Genomic DNA, 13735 nt, shown 5'->3' with positions numbered 1-13735 from the left:
GGACTTTAATTTTTCAGACAGTCATTTTGTTTGTTAATAACTTTATTATAGTAGAAGGGTTATGATATAATGTTACAAAGCTACACAGTGCCTACAGAATGCATGCAAGGCATGTTCTTTAACCAACCACATTGCTAGGGGAGAAAACAACGTTATGCCAATTTCTATCCTCTCCCACCACAAGGAGAATATGATTTATTTGTGTAGCTTTAAACCAAATCTGGATCATAGCAGTTTATTGCTTTCTTAATGACACACAGTTAACTAATAGTGAGCTACACATCCAAGTTGATTCTCTCCATGTTTTGAAAGTAGTTCCCCAACTACTGTTGAATCTGGCTGGTAGCTGTCATCCTTTTTACTGTGATCCTTTGGGGACCAAAGACTTCTTGGTCAGATTTTTCTCAGATACACACACACTGCAAGGTCTCACATTTCTTTCTTTACAGATGTGGTCCAGGCTGTTTGCAAAAGGTGAGCCATGACAGCTTCCCAACACCTCACTTGTGTTATGAACTTCAGTGATTTCCACCTTTTGGTGTTGTATAGCATGACTCATACTTTGACCTGAAAATACCTTTTTATGATCAAGCATCTGATATATATAAAGGACCTTGAAGCAAGAAGGAAGGAAGACAAGGTAGGAAGACTACAGAAGAGATGGGATCCCATAAAGTAACAATCTTGGTAGGACCAAAAGCAATGAACGCAGCAATGAGATTGCACTGGTACAACAAGATCAACCAATTGTTATTTTATTGCTGTCTGATGTGCAAGAGGTGTTGAAGGTGAAGCAGAAAGGAATGGAAATATTCACAAGGGTGGAAAGGTGGATTTCAACAGCATCATGAGGAGAGACTCTTATGGAAATGGATCACCTCTAATTAGTTAAATTATTAAGTTATTATCCCACTAATTCTAGATTAAAAAATGTGACCTTATGCAGATGGCAAGAAAAATAAAGATATATTAGCCAATGATGTCACACATTAGAGGAGTTGAGATTTATATTCTTTTTTAGGGATAGGTATAAAGCAGCTGAGCTATAAAAGTTGAATGTCTTTCATAGAAACATTTTACCAAAATTTTAATCTTTTTTAGTGGAATTTATTTCTGTCTTCAGGCACAGCAACTGGCAATGCCTCACTGAGATAAAATATGCTTTTTAGCTACACTAGGTCTATTAGCTTTTTCCATCCCTCCAATCCAAGCAGCAATATTTTCATTCCTTCCATCCGTACAGGGTACAAAATTTATAGAATTGCTTCCAAGCTAAAGATACTGTGAGTAACTACTTATATACTTCATAAATGCACAAAATCAACGTAAGATTTACAAAAAGCCATTGCTACCCTGGATACCTAAGATATTTGTCTTTTGAAGAGAAGACAAATTCTGTCTGAATGATCTAAAATTTTGTCCTGAATGTAAAATATTACTTTTAACTGAAAAATTTTGTGAATGATAATACAGGCTTTTGTTTGAACTTACAATGTCCATTTCAGTAATAGTGTATAATTTTTTTAGACATATATTCATAATGTGAGAAAGATAAAATTTTTTTTCTGCTGCAGTGATACCATCTCAAAAAGTGATTTTGAGAAAATATTTTAAGAAATAACTATCTATCACTGATTTAGTTTTTTAAATAGGTGGTTTAATAGTTCAATTCACTTAGAAAGTTACACTTAACAGTAAAGAAACAGACCTGCTCAGGAAGAACAATATCTTCCCTGATATTTTATGAGAGCTTATGGGAAATAAATATGAAATGTATGGGAAAATTATATAGATCTTTACATTTCAAAAATCTATACCTTAGTCCATATAAACTAGCTTCCTTATTTGTGTTTCTGCATTGCAGTTATCAAGTCTCCCCCTAGTGCCTTTGACTTCACAACTTTTGATGTAAAAACAGTAAGACAGAGACCCCATGAACTTTCTTCCCTTTTCTCCAGGTCCATCCACAGACCACTGGGTAGCACCATGAGGAAATCGCTGAGGTCACCTTCCTGTTTACTAGCTGAGACCCTGGAGGCAGTTTGTTCTATCACTCCAGGAAGCTGATGTGCAAAGCCCTGTGCGAGTGTGTTGCACCATTTCCAGAGCACACCCTCAACTTGCTGAAGAGTGAGTTTGCTGTGTCTGTCCATCAATGTATCACTGTTCTATCCCAGGCCCTCCACACGCTGCAGGACCTGCAGGATGCGCAGGAGGCTGATGCTAGCAGCAAGGCAACCTTCTGTGGAGCATCCCCACATTTTGCTTGAAGAAGCGGCTTCCACTCAGCACGAATGACAGCAGGTCCAGACAGCTCAGGGCAGTCAGGCTCAAAAAAACCTCATTGTAGCTTTCTAACTGGTCAAAATCACTCACATACTGTATGTAGTAGGCCCTGAACAGGTGATAGGGAAGGAACCAAATTATGATGATCCAGATGAAAATCAAGTTTTTCACCTGGGCCCAGAATTCTTGGTGTGAACAGAGAGAGGTGGAAAATTTTCTCACCACTTTTACCAGGATAAAAATCTGCAAGCTCAAGAGGACACAAGAAATGAGGGCAACAGCTACAATTACGGTGTAGTTCAGGGCTTTCACGCTCTTGTGCTGTAGTTCTTTGTGGAACTTGAAGCATGTTGTATTATTGTACAAGCCTGAGCGTCCATACTCGAAGTAGAAGAGCGGCACCACAAAGACCATGACGAAGACCCACACGGCAGCGCTCGCCCCAATGGCATGCAGCTTCCTGTAAAACTCCACCTTGTCCCTCCACTGAAAGAAGATGAGCCACCGGATCACCAGCGTGATCACATAAAATATGAAGGTCAGGTACATGTGGATGTGCACCATGGCACTCACCATTTTGCAAAATGGCATATCAAATACCCACTTCTTTTTGACATAATAGTGGAGGCGGAAGGGCACCGTGAAGAGGAGGAGGCTGTGCACAACGACCAGGTTAATGATGGCAGTCGTGGTCACAGACAGAGTGTTCATCTTGAGAAGCACAAAGGACATGGCGATGGACCCAATTCCACCTCCAGCAAAGGCAACCGAGTAGACAGTGACCAGAATGGCACTCATGGTGCTGGTGTGAATGAAGGTGGAAGAGGAGTCACTGCTGTTCCTGGTCCCTTCAGTCATGTTCCCGAAATCTTCCTGGTACATATTCTGGAAATGAAAGAATATGAAAAGACTAAGATAAGGTAGGAATGAGATGGCCTACCTAAAAAGCCAGGAAGACTTCCCACCTGGCTCTTGTCAAAGGAATAATTCCGAAATCTCACAGATGACATCAGTAGCTGTAACCTGTATTTTATCCAAAATCCTCCAGCCTAAGGGAAAATGGATGAGAAGGCTGGGCAGAGAACTTCTTTAGTCCTTATGACATTTCCAGCTATAGTCCTAAAAACAGGCATGAATCAGCAATATATGGGGAGAAATGATCCTTAGAGAAACTACATCATTTTGATGATTTTGTGCTGTGTTATTTTTTCTCCTGTCTTCTGAGCATCTTCATGCTTTTACAGTGAAGATCAGAGATATTGTTTTAATTCTGCTACTCATTCATCCATTTATTTATTTGCAACACAAAACTGCCCTTCCCAGGGCCAGATAACAACCATATGTTGTTCTATCTAAGATACAAATTCTGTTTGTTACTGAGAGCTGAGTTTTGAACACATTACAGTCAACTTCTTCTCCATGGACAGTTTCTCTCAGCAACGGATTAAACACCATGGATACCCAGACTTCATGGAAATCCTGCTTAGATCCAGCCAGGCCAAGAAGCGTGGGCAGCACTGTCCTGATTCTCAGGGCCATTTCAAATCTTACATATAGTAACTGGGTGTTACGAAATGGGCTGCTAAAAAACATGAGGAAAGGACATCCTGGGTGAGTGTAAATCATGCTGTCTGACCCAAGCAGAACCTAGATGCAAGTTAACAGTAAGTTTGAAAAGTATGCTATAAATTTTTAATATATTGCAGTCTAAAAGAGAGAATAGAAATAATTCTTATAAATCTAAATGCAGCTCCTGTTGGATTTTAAGTACTAGAAGGTCATATAGGAGGAGAAGAGTTCAGGTAGGGTGTTACCCTGAAGCATATTTTTATCTGTAAAAATGTTCAGGGGATGTTCACATTACAGTTACAGAAAAGAAGCAGGGAAAACTGAATGGTCTTGGACTCTGTATTATCACAGTTATACTGCTACTGCTGCCTGAACTGTGATTTAAAACTGACTCTGGTAAGTCATCCATTTTACCAGTGAATCTCACAACACAAGAAGGAGTTCTGTCTTGAGTTTTCACGATTTTTTATTTAATATTCAAATGCTTTTCACCTCAGAAAGCAGTTCCTCAATCTCCTTGTATGAGTGATGCTTCAGCTTTATTTTCTTTTTTTTTGGTAGCATGAACTGCCAAAAGTTGGGAGATTAAAAAGTTTTTTACCAGTCCACTCATTTTATGGAAAAGAGAAAATGCCTGTAACAGTTTTATAAACTGTTTTTGCTCATAGTGGGGAATGAATATCTCTTATGCACCTCAGGTGTTTTGTGTTCTTTCTTAGCAATATTTCTAAGCACTTACCCTCACAGTAATAAAGATCTCTTCCTACATTGAAAAGTTATTCTCTAGCTATCCCAATGCATCTAAGACTCCAGATATCTTATTATAATCAGTACAAATATAAGTGCCATATCTCAAACTGATGCAATGATTGCTCGCATTACTGACCTTTTGTGTTTCATCTTGCATTTCAGAGTTATGTGGACAATTAAGAAAATTACAATGGGTTGCAGTGAAGGAGATTTTTATTAAAGTCACTGCAGATTGGCACATTGCGGCTCTTGCATCAGAAGTGGTGCAAGTTCCTTCCACTTCTGTTCTCATTTCTGAGTACTTCATCCTCACAACCGTTCAAGTCAGAAGGGATTAGCAAGAGCTCTTCATCAGTTTCTCCAAATTGTTAAACTTCAGTTTGAAAAGATGTCTCTAAAAGGAGGTGTTATCACACTGTTTTGATTTTAAATGCATATTTCAAGTTTAAAACTTTTTAAAGTGTCACAGAGGGAAAGGCAGCACACTGGAAATGTGGCTTGGTGTGAGCAGACCCAGCAGCAAGGCTGCACTTGGAGAGGAAGGACTTCTTGTTGTCCCCCTTCAGAGACCAGCAGTGAAACCTGAACTGAAGGCAGTAAGAACAGATAGGCAGAAGTCAGATAACTGGTATTTTACTCAGACATTCCAGTGCAGGGGACAAGAGACCTATTTCTGTCTGCAAATAGGCAATTGAGTCCATGAAATGAAGGTTTCTGGAGAATTCTACAGTCTTTGTTAAATCTCAACATAAATCTGCAGGAGATGTAATTTTCATTAATCTTCAAAAAAAACCAAAACAAACTACTAGCAGCTGTGATAGGAGATTATCAGCTCCCCAGTAGCACAGGCACCCCACTGAAATATCATTGCGTGATGAATACAGAGTGTAATATAACACAGGGCATGTTTCACAGAGGAAATGCTGCTTTCTGGCGAAGTGAGGTTTCCTATCATACTGACATTCACAAAGCTATAACCTACTGACCTGAAATACAACTTACAAGTCCTTTTGCCAGAATTTAGCAGGAGGTCCATGGAAAAAGAATTAATGTGGACCTCACATGACACAGCTGATCTTGTTTCTGTGCTTTTCCACCTCCTTTAGTAACTGCCAGTTCAGTGATATTGCTCAAGTCTTGGAGCCAGGTTTGATCTTCCTCTGTGTTAAACCTCCCATGACTTGGCTGAACTTCTGGACATGAACCTTGAGCCACAAGGCAATAGTGGGCACCACTTCATTTGGGTGCCACAGCAGCTGCTGGTGCCAAGGGCTGGGGGACAATTGCAAAAATAGTTGCTTTAGTCTAAAGAAGGAGGTAGGTTGCCAACAGGCCAGAGGCTAGTTTCTTTCAGAAATATGATCAGCAAACAGATTCTTGTGCATTCATGATTTGTCAGTTGTCAGTGTGGATAATGCCATCACACTCATTTTATGTGACTATCTTTGCAGAAAATTCTGTAAGATTTCCCTGGACTGTTCTCTTCAGGACAGAAAAAGTCATAGTGCTCAGTCCCTGTCTGTGTTCAAAGCCAAGTTGGATGGGGATTTGAGCAACCTCCTCGAGTGGAGCATGTCCCTTCCCATAGCAGGGCTGTTGGAACTAGATGATCTTGAAGGCCTCTTTCATCCCAAATTTTTGTGTGATTTATGAAAACAATTTAATCTCTGTCAAAATTTTCCAGGTAAGAAATATTCATTTCAATCTTCAGGAACTTGTTTCTCTTTTATCTTACTGTTATCAATCTTGCTATTTAAAAAAGAAAAAAATGTAAGAAAGAAGAAAAGATTAACCATACTTCTGGACAGAATTTGTACAACCTCAGCTTCCAGGCATTTTATGTACTTCTGTCTCTGTCTTCAGATTTAAATACGTTTTGTCAAATTTTGCCTTCCCCTGTGGATACCGGATATGAGACAGAAGAGGCTTATTCTCCCTGGATCCCAGCCACACCTGTGACTCCTCAGTGAACTGCCATTACACTTGTACTTGGCTCTTAGATGAACAACTTTGCATTTGGCAGGGGTAAAATGCTCATTCTACTTTGTGTCTGATTTAGCAATCCAGATCAGCCTGTCACTGGCTTGCTCCTTCATTCCATGCTATTTTCCCAACCAAGTCCATGAGTCACCATTATGTTACATCAACATTATATCAACTTATTAAAAAAAAACACTCATTTGTCAGAAATGATGACACTCTTACAATCCCTGTCGAACAGTGAGCTCTACTCTGTATAACAAGTGTTTGCAAGATTTATCCCCCCGTACACGTCTGCTGAGAGACTGGCAGGCTTCACACAGATTTTCATGTGTTCTGACAGTTGGGCTCTGCAGAAGAAGCATTTTCTGTCTGCATGCACCCAACTGAGAAGTTTCATTTGAATTTGGAGGAGAAAAAAGTTCAACTCATATGAAAGATTTCTATTTTCGACAGGTTTAATAAATTGAAAAATGAGTGTTTGTCAGAACTGACATTCCTGCACTGAACTAGACTAGGTTGGAGGAAGTGAAAAATAGAAATTATTTTTAACAAAAGTCTGTTTAAAATCTGCATCTGTTTCACAGAATCCCCATTAGTCTCAAAGATGTTTTCTGTTGAGGGCGTTTTAATTGCATTTCAATTTTTTCTAATTCCATGCTGTGTTATTGTAACATAGGCTATGCCACTAGAATAATTGCAGAATTTCTTTAATTTCAAAATAACCACACAGACCTGAAGCTAAATGGAAAACCATAAAACTAAAATAACATTAAATATCAGCACATTTTTACATTTAGACATTGACTTTTTTCAAACAACCTTTCATGATTCCCCTAACTCATTTTGTAGCTCGTGTCTTGCAGGCTTGTCAACATTATACCAATATTTTGTGGTTTCAATTCAGTCCATTGAAGAACAAATGGGATGGAAAAACATGTTAAGTTAGTCCTCTTTCATTTGAGATTGTCACTATTTTTATACAAAAAAAATGGAAACCATGAAGTGTTCCTAAAAAGGATTATTTACCTCCTTAGCTGTATCTTAACAGAGAGAACAAACCCTTCTTGTCCTTACAGAGACTGGGTGATATCAAACACACACACTCAAGAGATGGATGAAAACAAAATGCACTGCCTCCCAGTTTTAGAAGACAGTGTAAAACTACAGGGTAGCAATATGGAAAAGAATGAAGCAATGCTGTCCCTTACTAGGAAATTACCAAACACAATGAGTAAACATTTGTGCAGAAAATTGGTTCAAAATAAAACAGACCACTGAATGCTTTCCCCCACCAAACTTGCTAGCATTCTTTTAAAAACTGCAAACCAAGGGGTTATTTTTCATTCTATGTATACTTACAGATTAGAGTTTCTCTCCACACTTCAAGAGTTGTTTACTTGGATCTTCATTCTATGTAAGCTCTAAGAGCAAAAAGCAAAAGGCCTGGTACTTTAAAGAGTCATTGCCTTGCTTCCTTCTTTGAGCTTATGACAAAACTTTAACCTTGAGGCTGTGCTATGTGAGGGTAGGGCTGCCCATGGCATACAACCTTGGGAAGATTTTTAGTTGCATCACAGCATCCCTTACCTTGCAGCTACTTCTTAGCAATTTGAGGTCTTCAAAGCCTCCCATTTCTGAACAGGGCTTTATACTACTGCCTAAAATGATAAATCATACACACAGAAGTGAGCCTCACAGTTCATAAAGACACATGCATGGAAGGGCTGTTCCCCAGAGTGAAGGGGATGATTTGAAGGTGTGTTTTGAGAAAACAGGTCAGGACAAGAGCAAAATATGATCTAGATCTAAGTGTGGGCTTGGATGTGGTCAGAGACACCTAAGTGTACGGCATGAAACAAAGCTTGCTCTACAGCCCAGCACTATTTCTCAGCTCTGCTTTCTGCCAAGATTTTAGCTCAGTGTCTGGATCTCAGGACATGGTGCCATCACTCCAGCTGCACAGTGCCAGCAGAGGGAAACTAGGAAATTTGGTTTAATTTAAAAAGTGATTAGCCATACCAGTGTCAAAGGCTCATCAAGCAATGATGGTTGCTGTGAGGTGTATGTGTGGTAAAACATGTCCTACTGTGGGACTGAGTCAGTGCAAGGTCAGTTTTGCCCTCCTGCTGGCTTAACACATTTCTGTCAGAACACATGGCTATATTTGAGTGTACTTGTTCTGAAAGCAACAGTATAGACATGTAACTTTTAAATGTAACCTCACACATGAACGTTTTAAACTACTGCATCCGGTTGCCTCACATTTGGTTGAAAAATCACAAGGGAAGTCCTGATCTACACAACAGACTGGCATGTGATGGCAATTGTCTTTTTGTATTTTGCAATTTTAACAGTGGTTGACAGCTAAAGAACCATTTCAATTATATTAAAATAAGCTGGTCTCAAAGATATGTTGAAAAGCATACGGATAAAAAGCTAAAAACTCCATGGCAAAGGCAGAACTAAAGCTAAAATATCCTTGAATCAAGATTTTTGCCTTCCCAAATTAGTAATTTTATCTTGGCTTCTTCTAGGTCTTGTTTTGGAGTGAATACATCCCAGTGGAAAGAAAGCTAAGGTATTTTTAAAACCTTCAGGTAGCTTCTCTATGTGTATTTAAATTATGCAATATTTTTGATACATAATTTACACATAGTTAAGCATAAGTTAAAACATAAGCAATGTTTTAATGCTATATATTGATATATCTTTTTGATGCAATATAATAATTACGTAACATAGAAGTTATATAATTTTGTTGATAAGTAACAATGTTGTTTCCTCAAGCAGTCAAAACAAAAAAAGAGATTTTCAGGTTGAATTCTTTCCACATGTTTGTAGTTGGCAAATATTCAATCCTTTAATCCAGGATTAAACCAAGTAGTGAAATGCCAGAATATTATTTGGGACAGACACCCTCGTTGCCAGTCTCTAATTTGTAGTTAGCATCAAGATCTAGATAGTTATAAAATGCTTAATATACATCATTACAACTAATTTCCCCTGCTAAATTGGTGCAATTTTGCCCAGGATTTACCAACAGCATGTATAATGGATTCCAGACTTGTATGTTTATATTTTCAGCTGTAATGTACTAAACTGGTGGCAGAATGTGATTATTTTATAGCATCACCAGTTTTGAACACTGATACTCGAAATGCATGTATTTTATGAGTTTTGAGTAATTGCTGGTAATTTTAGCAATACTCTGAAAATCTAGACGTATGATAGTGTGTTTTCATAGTACTGTTGTACCATGTAGATTCAACCATCACCTAATTTGGGTTTGCATTGCAGCAACAATTTCAAGGGCCAAAGTTGTTGAGAGTTGATGAGAGTCCAGGCCAGCTTTCAAGGACTGCTTGTCTTGAGACTGATTAGCATCAAGGTATCTCTACTCTGGATTGTGAAAAGTCCTTGAGGAAAGAGAGCCATGCCCTTTATGCTCAGGCAGAATACAGGCTGCTAGTGATTTTTCAACTGTTCCAAACTTAAAGTTGTACACAGAATATCCATGGCAACACAGGTTTGTTTGTCTACATTTATTTTGTCAGGACTCAAGGTTTTTGAGTGCTAATTCAGAAGTGGACTACACAGGGTGGCAGGATCTATGCAAGCACAGTGGTTGGCTCTTCTAGAAAAATATTCTTTTTTGCTTATTTAAGTTGCAGAAAGCAAAAAATAAGATCCACCTGGACACCTTAAATTGACTGTGGGTAACCTGGCTCTTAGTTGTGGCTAAAGCTTGAGTGATAGTCCTGACAACACTGAACTAGTGTGGATTACACAGAATCAGGGAGGACATCATTAATAATAATTTGTAGCCCTTAAAGAAAGCCTGCTTTTTGATCAGCTCAGAGTCCCTCCTAGTGCCAGCTGTGGGTCTGGGGTGAGTAGTAAGACTGACTGATCAGTTATTAAGTTGCAATTGTGATAGGTTGTTTGATTTTATTATAAAGTAAAAGATCAGCTGCTAATATGAAGAACGGAAAGGCAGTGTGTAATTAGAGTGAGTAACTTATAGCTGTTACCAATAAAAGCCTATTTTTGACTCATATTTCTACTGTGCTTAACTATTTCAAGCACCTGAATAGAAAGATATTAATTACCTATAAAGGGAAAACCGTTCAGCATCAGTATCAGCCAAAAACATTTTATAGATAATAAGTTTCTTAAAGTGTCTCTCTCTCTGGGTTCTGGATCAGTTGTGATTTGTGGCTGTCACCCAGGCAGTGCAAGGTGTCCTGTGAGTGAGAAATACTGCCTGTGACACATCTGAAAGAACATTTTGGAAAAGTACAGGGAGTAAATGTCACTTGAAATTCCTTGTTTCACACACCTTTGCATAGCAGAGCCATAAATTTAAGCTCCTCTAAAGAGTGGAAATGCATCTGGTGGCCTCCTCCTAGTTTTTAAACTGAAACAATACCTACTTTGCAAGTTATTATACCTGGGAATTATTACTCAAATTTACTTATATGTACCTGAGGAAAAATGGCACGGAGAAAATCTGTTTCCCTTTCAGTCTATCTCACTACCTTTTCCTCCTACATAAACGCCAAAATTGCACCATGTTGAAGTATAGCTTATCAATAAATCTTCCTCAAATTTCTGTCCAGGTCTTAGAGCTAGGAAGAAGTTCATTAAATTGGTGAGAGGTTCTAGCACTATATTATACTTTTTCTGAAGTATTTTTTCCCTGGACTTTTTTCGTTTCAGATTCAGAAGCAGCATCCACATGTTTTTTTAGGGGTAAAATGGTAGAATTCATGAAGTCTTTCTGTACAGCATTGGATATAGAATATATGCGTGTTGCCAGGTGAGCCTGAGGTATGTGTGCCATTCAGAACACAATGCTGTGTAGAAATATCTAAGCTAGCTTTAAATAGGTAGTTGGTGATAATTTTGTGTTGGAGTGACACTCCCTCATCAAATTTATCCCTGTTTTCTAGGCTTAGAGGCTTCAGCACTTCAATTAGCTCCACCAGAGCCAGTTTTGGTACCTCTGCATGACTTTGCAGAAAGAAACAGGCATATCCCAGTCTGTGTGGATTGTGACTGTTGAATCTTAAAAACATCCAGGTTGGCAGTCACCTCGAGAAATTTTACTGTCAAACCTCCTGTTGAAAGCAGGGCTATAGACTGAGGTATCCAGGGTCCCATCAAACTGAGCTTTGAATATTTTCAGCAGGGGAAATTATGCTACTCTGAATTTTTCAGTGTCTGTCTTGGGCAAGGAAGATGGAATCTGGACACCACATCCCAGGTGTGGCCTAACAGGTAGTAAATGGAGCAGAATAATCACATTCTTCACTTGCCAGCTGTAGTCCTTGACCTGCTGGCTGGGCTCTTGCTTCTGCAGCCCACGATGAGGTTTCATTTCATTGCTGAGCTGTATGAGTGCCTGAGAGCATCAGGGGTGGTGTCTAAAAGTGCCAAAGTGAAGGCAGATCTGATAACGTTTTATGAGGGTAACTTGAGATGATCAGCATCTGAGCTGGTTCTGAAAAATTTACTCATAAGGAAAAGTATCGGAGCCAATGAGGAACCAGTGTAATCATTATGGAAATTTCCTTCTTACTTTTTGCTCAAAGAATAATTGGCAAAACTAATAACACTTTCTATTTTTCTTTAAATACATTTCAGAGAGGATTATGAAAGTGTGGATGTTACTGTAAAAGGAGACCAGCAGCCCCTTCTGCAATAATATTCCCCAAATACACTGTTAACTGCAATTTTACTTCCAGTGATTTCATAAAATATGACATTCACAACTGCTGCAGTGGACTAAGAACACAAAGAACTTTTAACTTCTCCCCTGTCATGTTTCCCTCCAGCTCTGCTGTAATCTTACCTCCCACCAGGAATCGTTAAGCTCCATCCAGATTTGCAGCCTTCTCACTTGAGTTTAATACTGTTTCCTTCCTCCTGGTCTGTCTCCAGTACCTCAGCACCTCTGCTGAGGACCTTTGCAGCACTTACCCAGCCACTCTCCACAGCATAGCAAGACACTCTCCTCACTCCATGTGACTCCTGGACTTTGCAAAGAAGCACTGTTGAGGAACTACTACTGCAACCCAGCTCTGTCTGCTTCCTGCAGTGCCACCCAATGCTCATCAACCACAAACAGCTGACAGACAGGATTGGACCAGTTGTTATCATCAGTTGTTATCATCTCACTCATCAAGTTCATTGATGAAGATATGTTTTGTTCTGTTCAACACATGATAAACATTTTCAGTCATTGCAGAATGCATTTTCCCATAAGTGGCTATAGGTGAAAGAAAGAGAAATAATTGTAATGAAAATTAATATAACACATGTGAGTATGTGATTGTGATATATATATATAGACATAAGTATCTGTCTCCTGTGGTATGAAGGCTACTCAGCCTCTCAACAGGATTATCTCAGTTGCTCAGATAATACCTCAGAGGAGATCTGACAGCCCTCGAAGGGACTTTCCTCAGGATACAGTGATAAAACATCTGTAGCAACCCTGAAGCTGGGCATCCTGAAAAGCTGAAAATGTTCTGGTACTCCTGAAATGCTTCTGTTGCTTTATCAAACAGTAGTCTTCCAGAGAGATGCAAGCATCCACTCTGCATATGCTTTTTGTATCCTGCAGTTGTTTTATAATTGAAAAGTACTGATTCAAACTTTTTATAAACAAAGAGAATGAAGCATGCGAAAAGGAGAAGGATGTGGGATGAATTTGCTATAAGATATCATGATCACCTTTATAATACACTGTTGGCTCTATTCTTAATTGTAGCCATTTCATACATCTGCTACCAGAAATCTGTCAGAGAAACACAGTTGCCTGCAAAGCTGAAATTATTCCTTGGCCCCATTTAATTTCAAAAAGTCATTCTCTATCAGTGAGGTAGCAGAATAGCTACAAAACCTGGCCATGCAACAAGTAGCAGGGTAGGACAAACTCATATTTCAAAATCTTGATGTTGCATTCCCAGGAGCTCAGTATGAATAATAAAAGTGTTCGGAATAAGGATGTTCTCTTTCTTCCAAATTAAGGGCATATGCTTGGGGATTTTAAATCCAAAAGCTCATTAAATGTTCTGTCCTATCCCCCTGTTAAGATTTCACAAGATAAAAAGCAATAGTTGTAGAAAATATAACACTTTCT

At 38.9% G+C, this 13735-nt stretch overlaps 1 protein-coding gene across 5 annotated transcripts; it reads right to left on the bottom strand.

Annotated features, from left to right (window-relative positions):
- Positions 1–739: 739 nt before the first annotated feature.
- Positions 740–12739, bottom strand: GPR141 (G protein-coupled receptor 141). 5 transcript variants are annotated; one of them, XM_085569800.1, is made up of 3 exons: positions 12443–12739; positions 8176–8246; positions 740–3171 (listed from the first exon to the last, which is right to left on the bottom strand). In XM_085569800.1, the coding sequence occupies exons 2-3, from the start codon at positions 8218–8220 to the stop codon at positions 2224–2226; spliced, it is 993 nt and encodes a 330-aa protein (XP_085425926.1). In that variant the 5' UTR covers positions 8221–8246; positions 12443–12739; the 3' UTR covers positions 740–2223. The 5 variants fall into 5 exon arrangements, with proteins under 5 accessions (XP_085425926.1, XP_085425922.1, XP_085425933.1 ...); XM_085569796.1 differs by having other exon boundaries at positions 8176–12739; XM_085569807.1 differs by having other exon boundaries at positions 7948–12736.
- Positions 12740–13735: the final 996 nt, after the last annotated feature.

This window comes from Lonchura striata, chromosome 2 (assembly GCF_050655825.1).
Source record: "Lonchura striata isolate lonStrDom1 chromosome 2, ASM5065582v1, whole genome shotgun sequence".
Lineage (NCBI taxonomy): Eukaryota > Metazoa > Chordata > Aves > Passeriformes > Estrildidae > Lonchura > Lonchura striata.
Note: the sequence above shows the minus strand (reverse complement) of the source record. Positions and strands in the feature narration are given on the sequence as shown.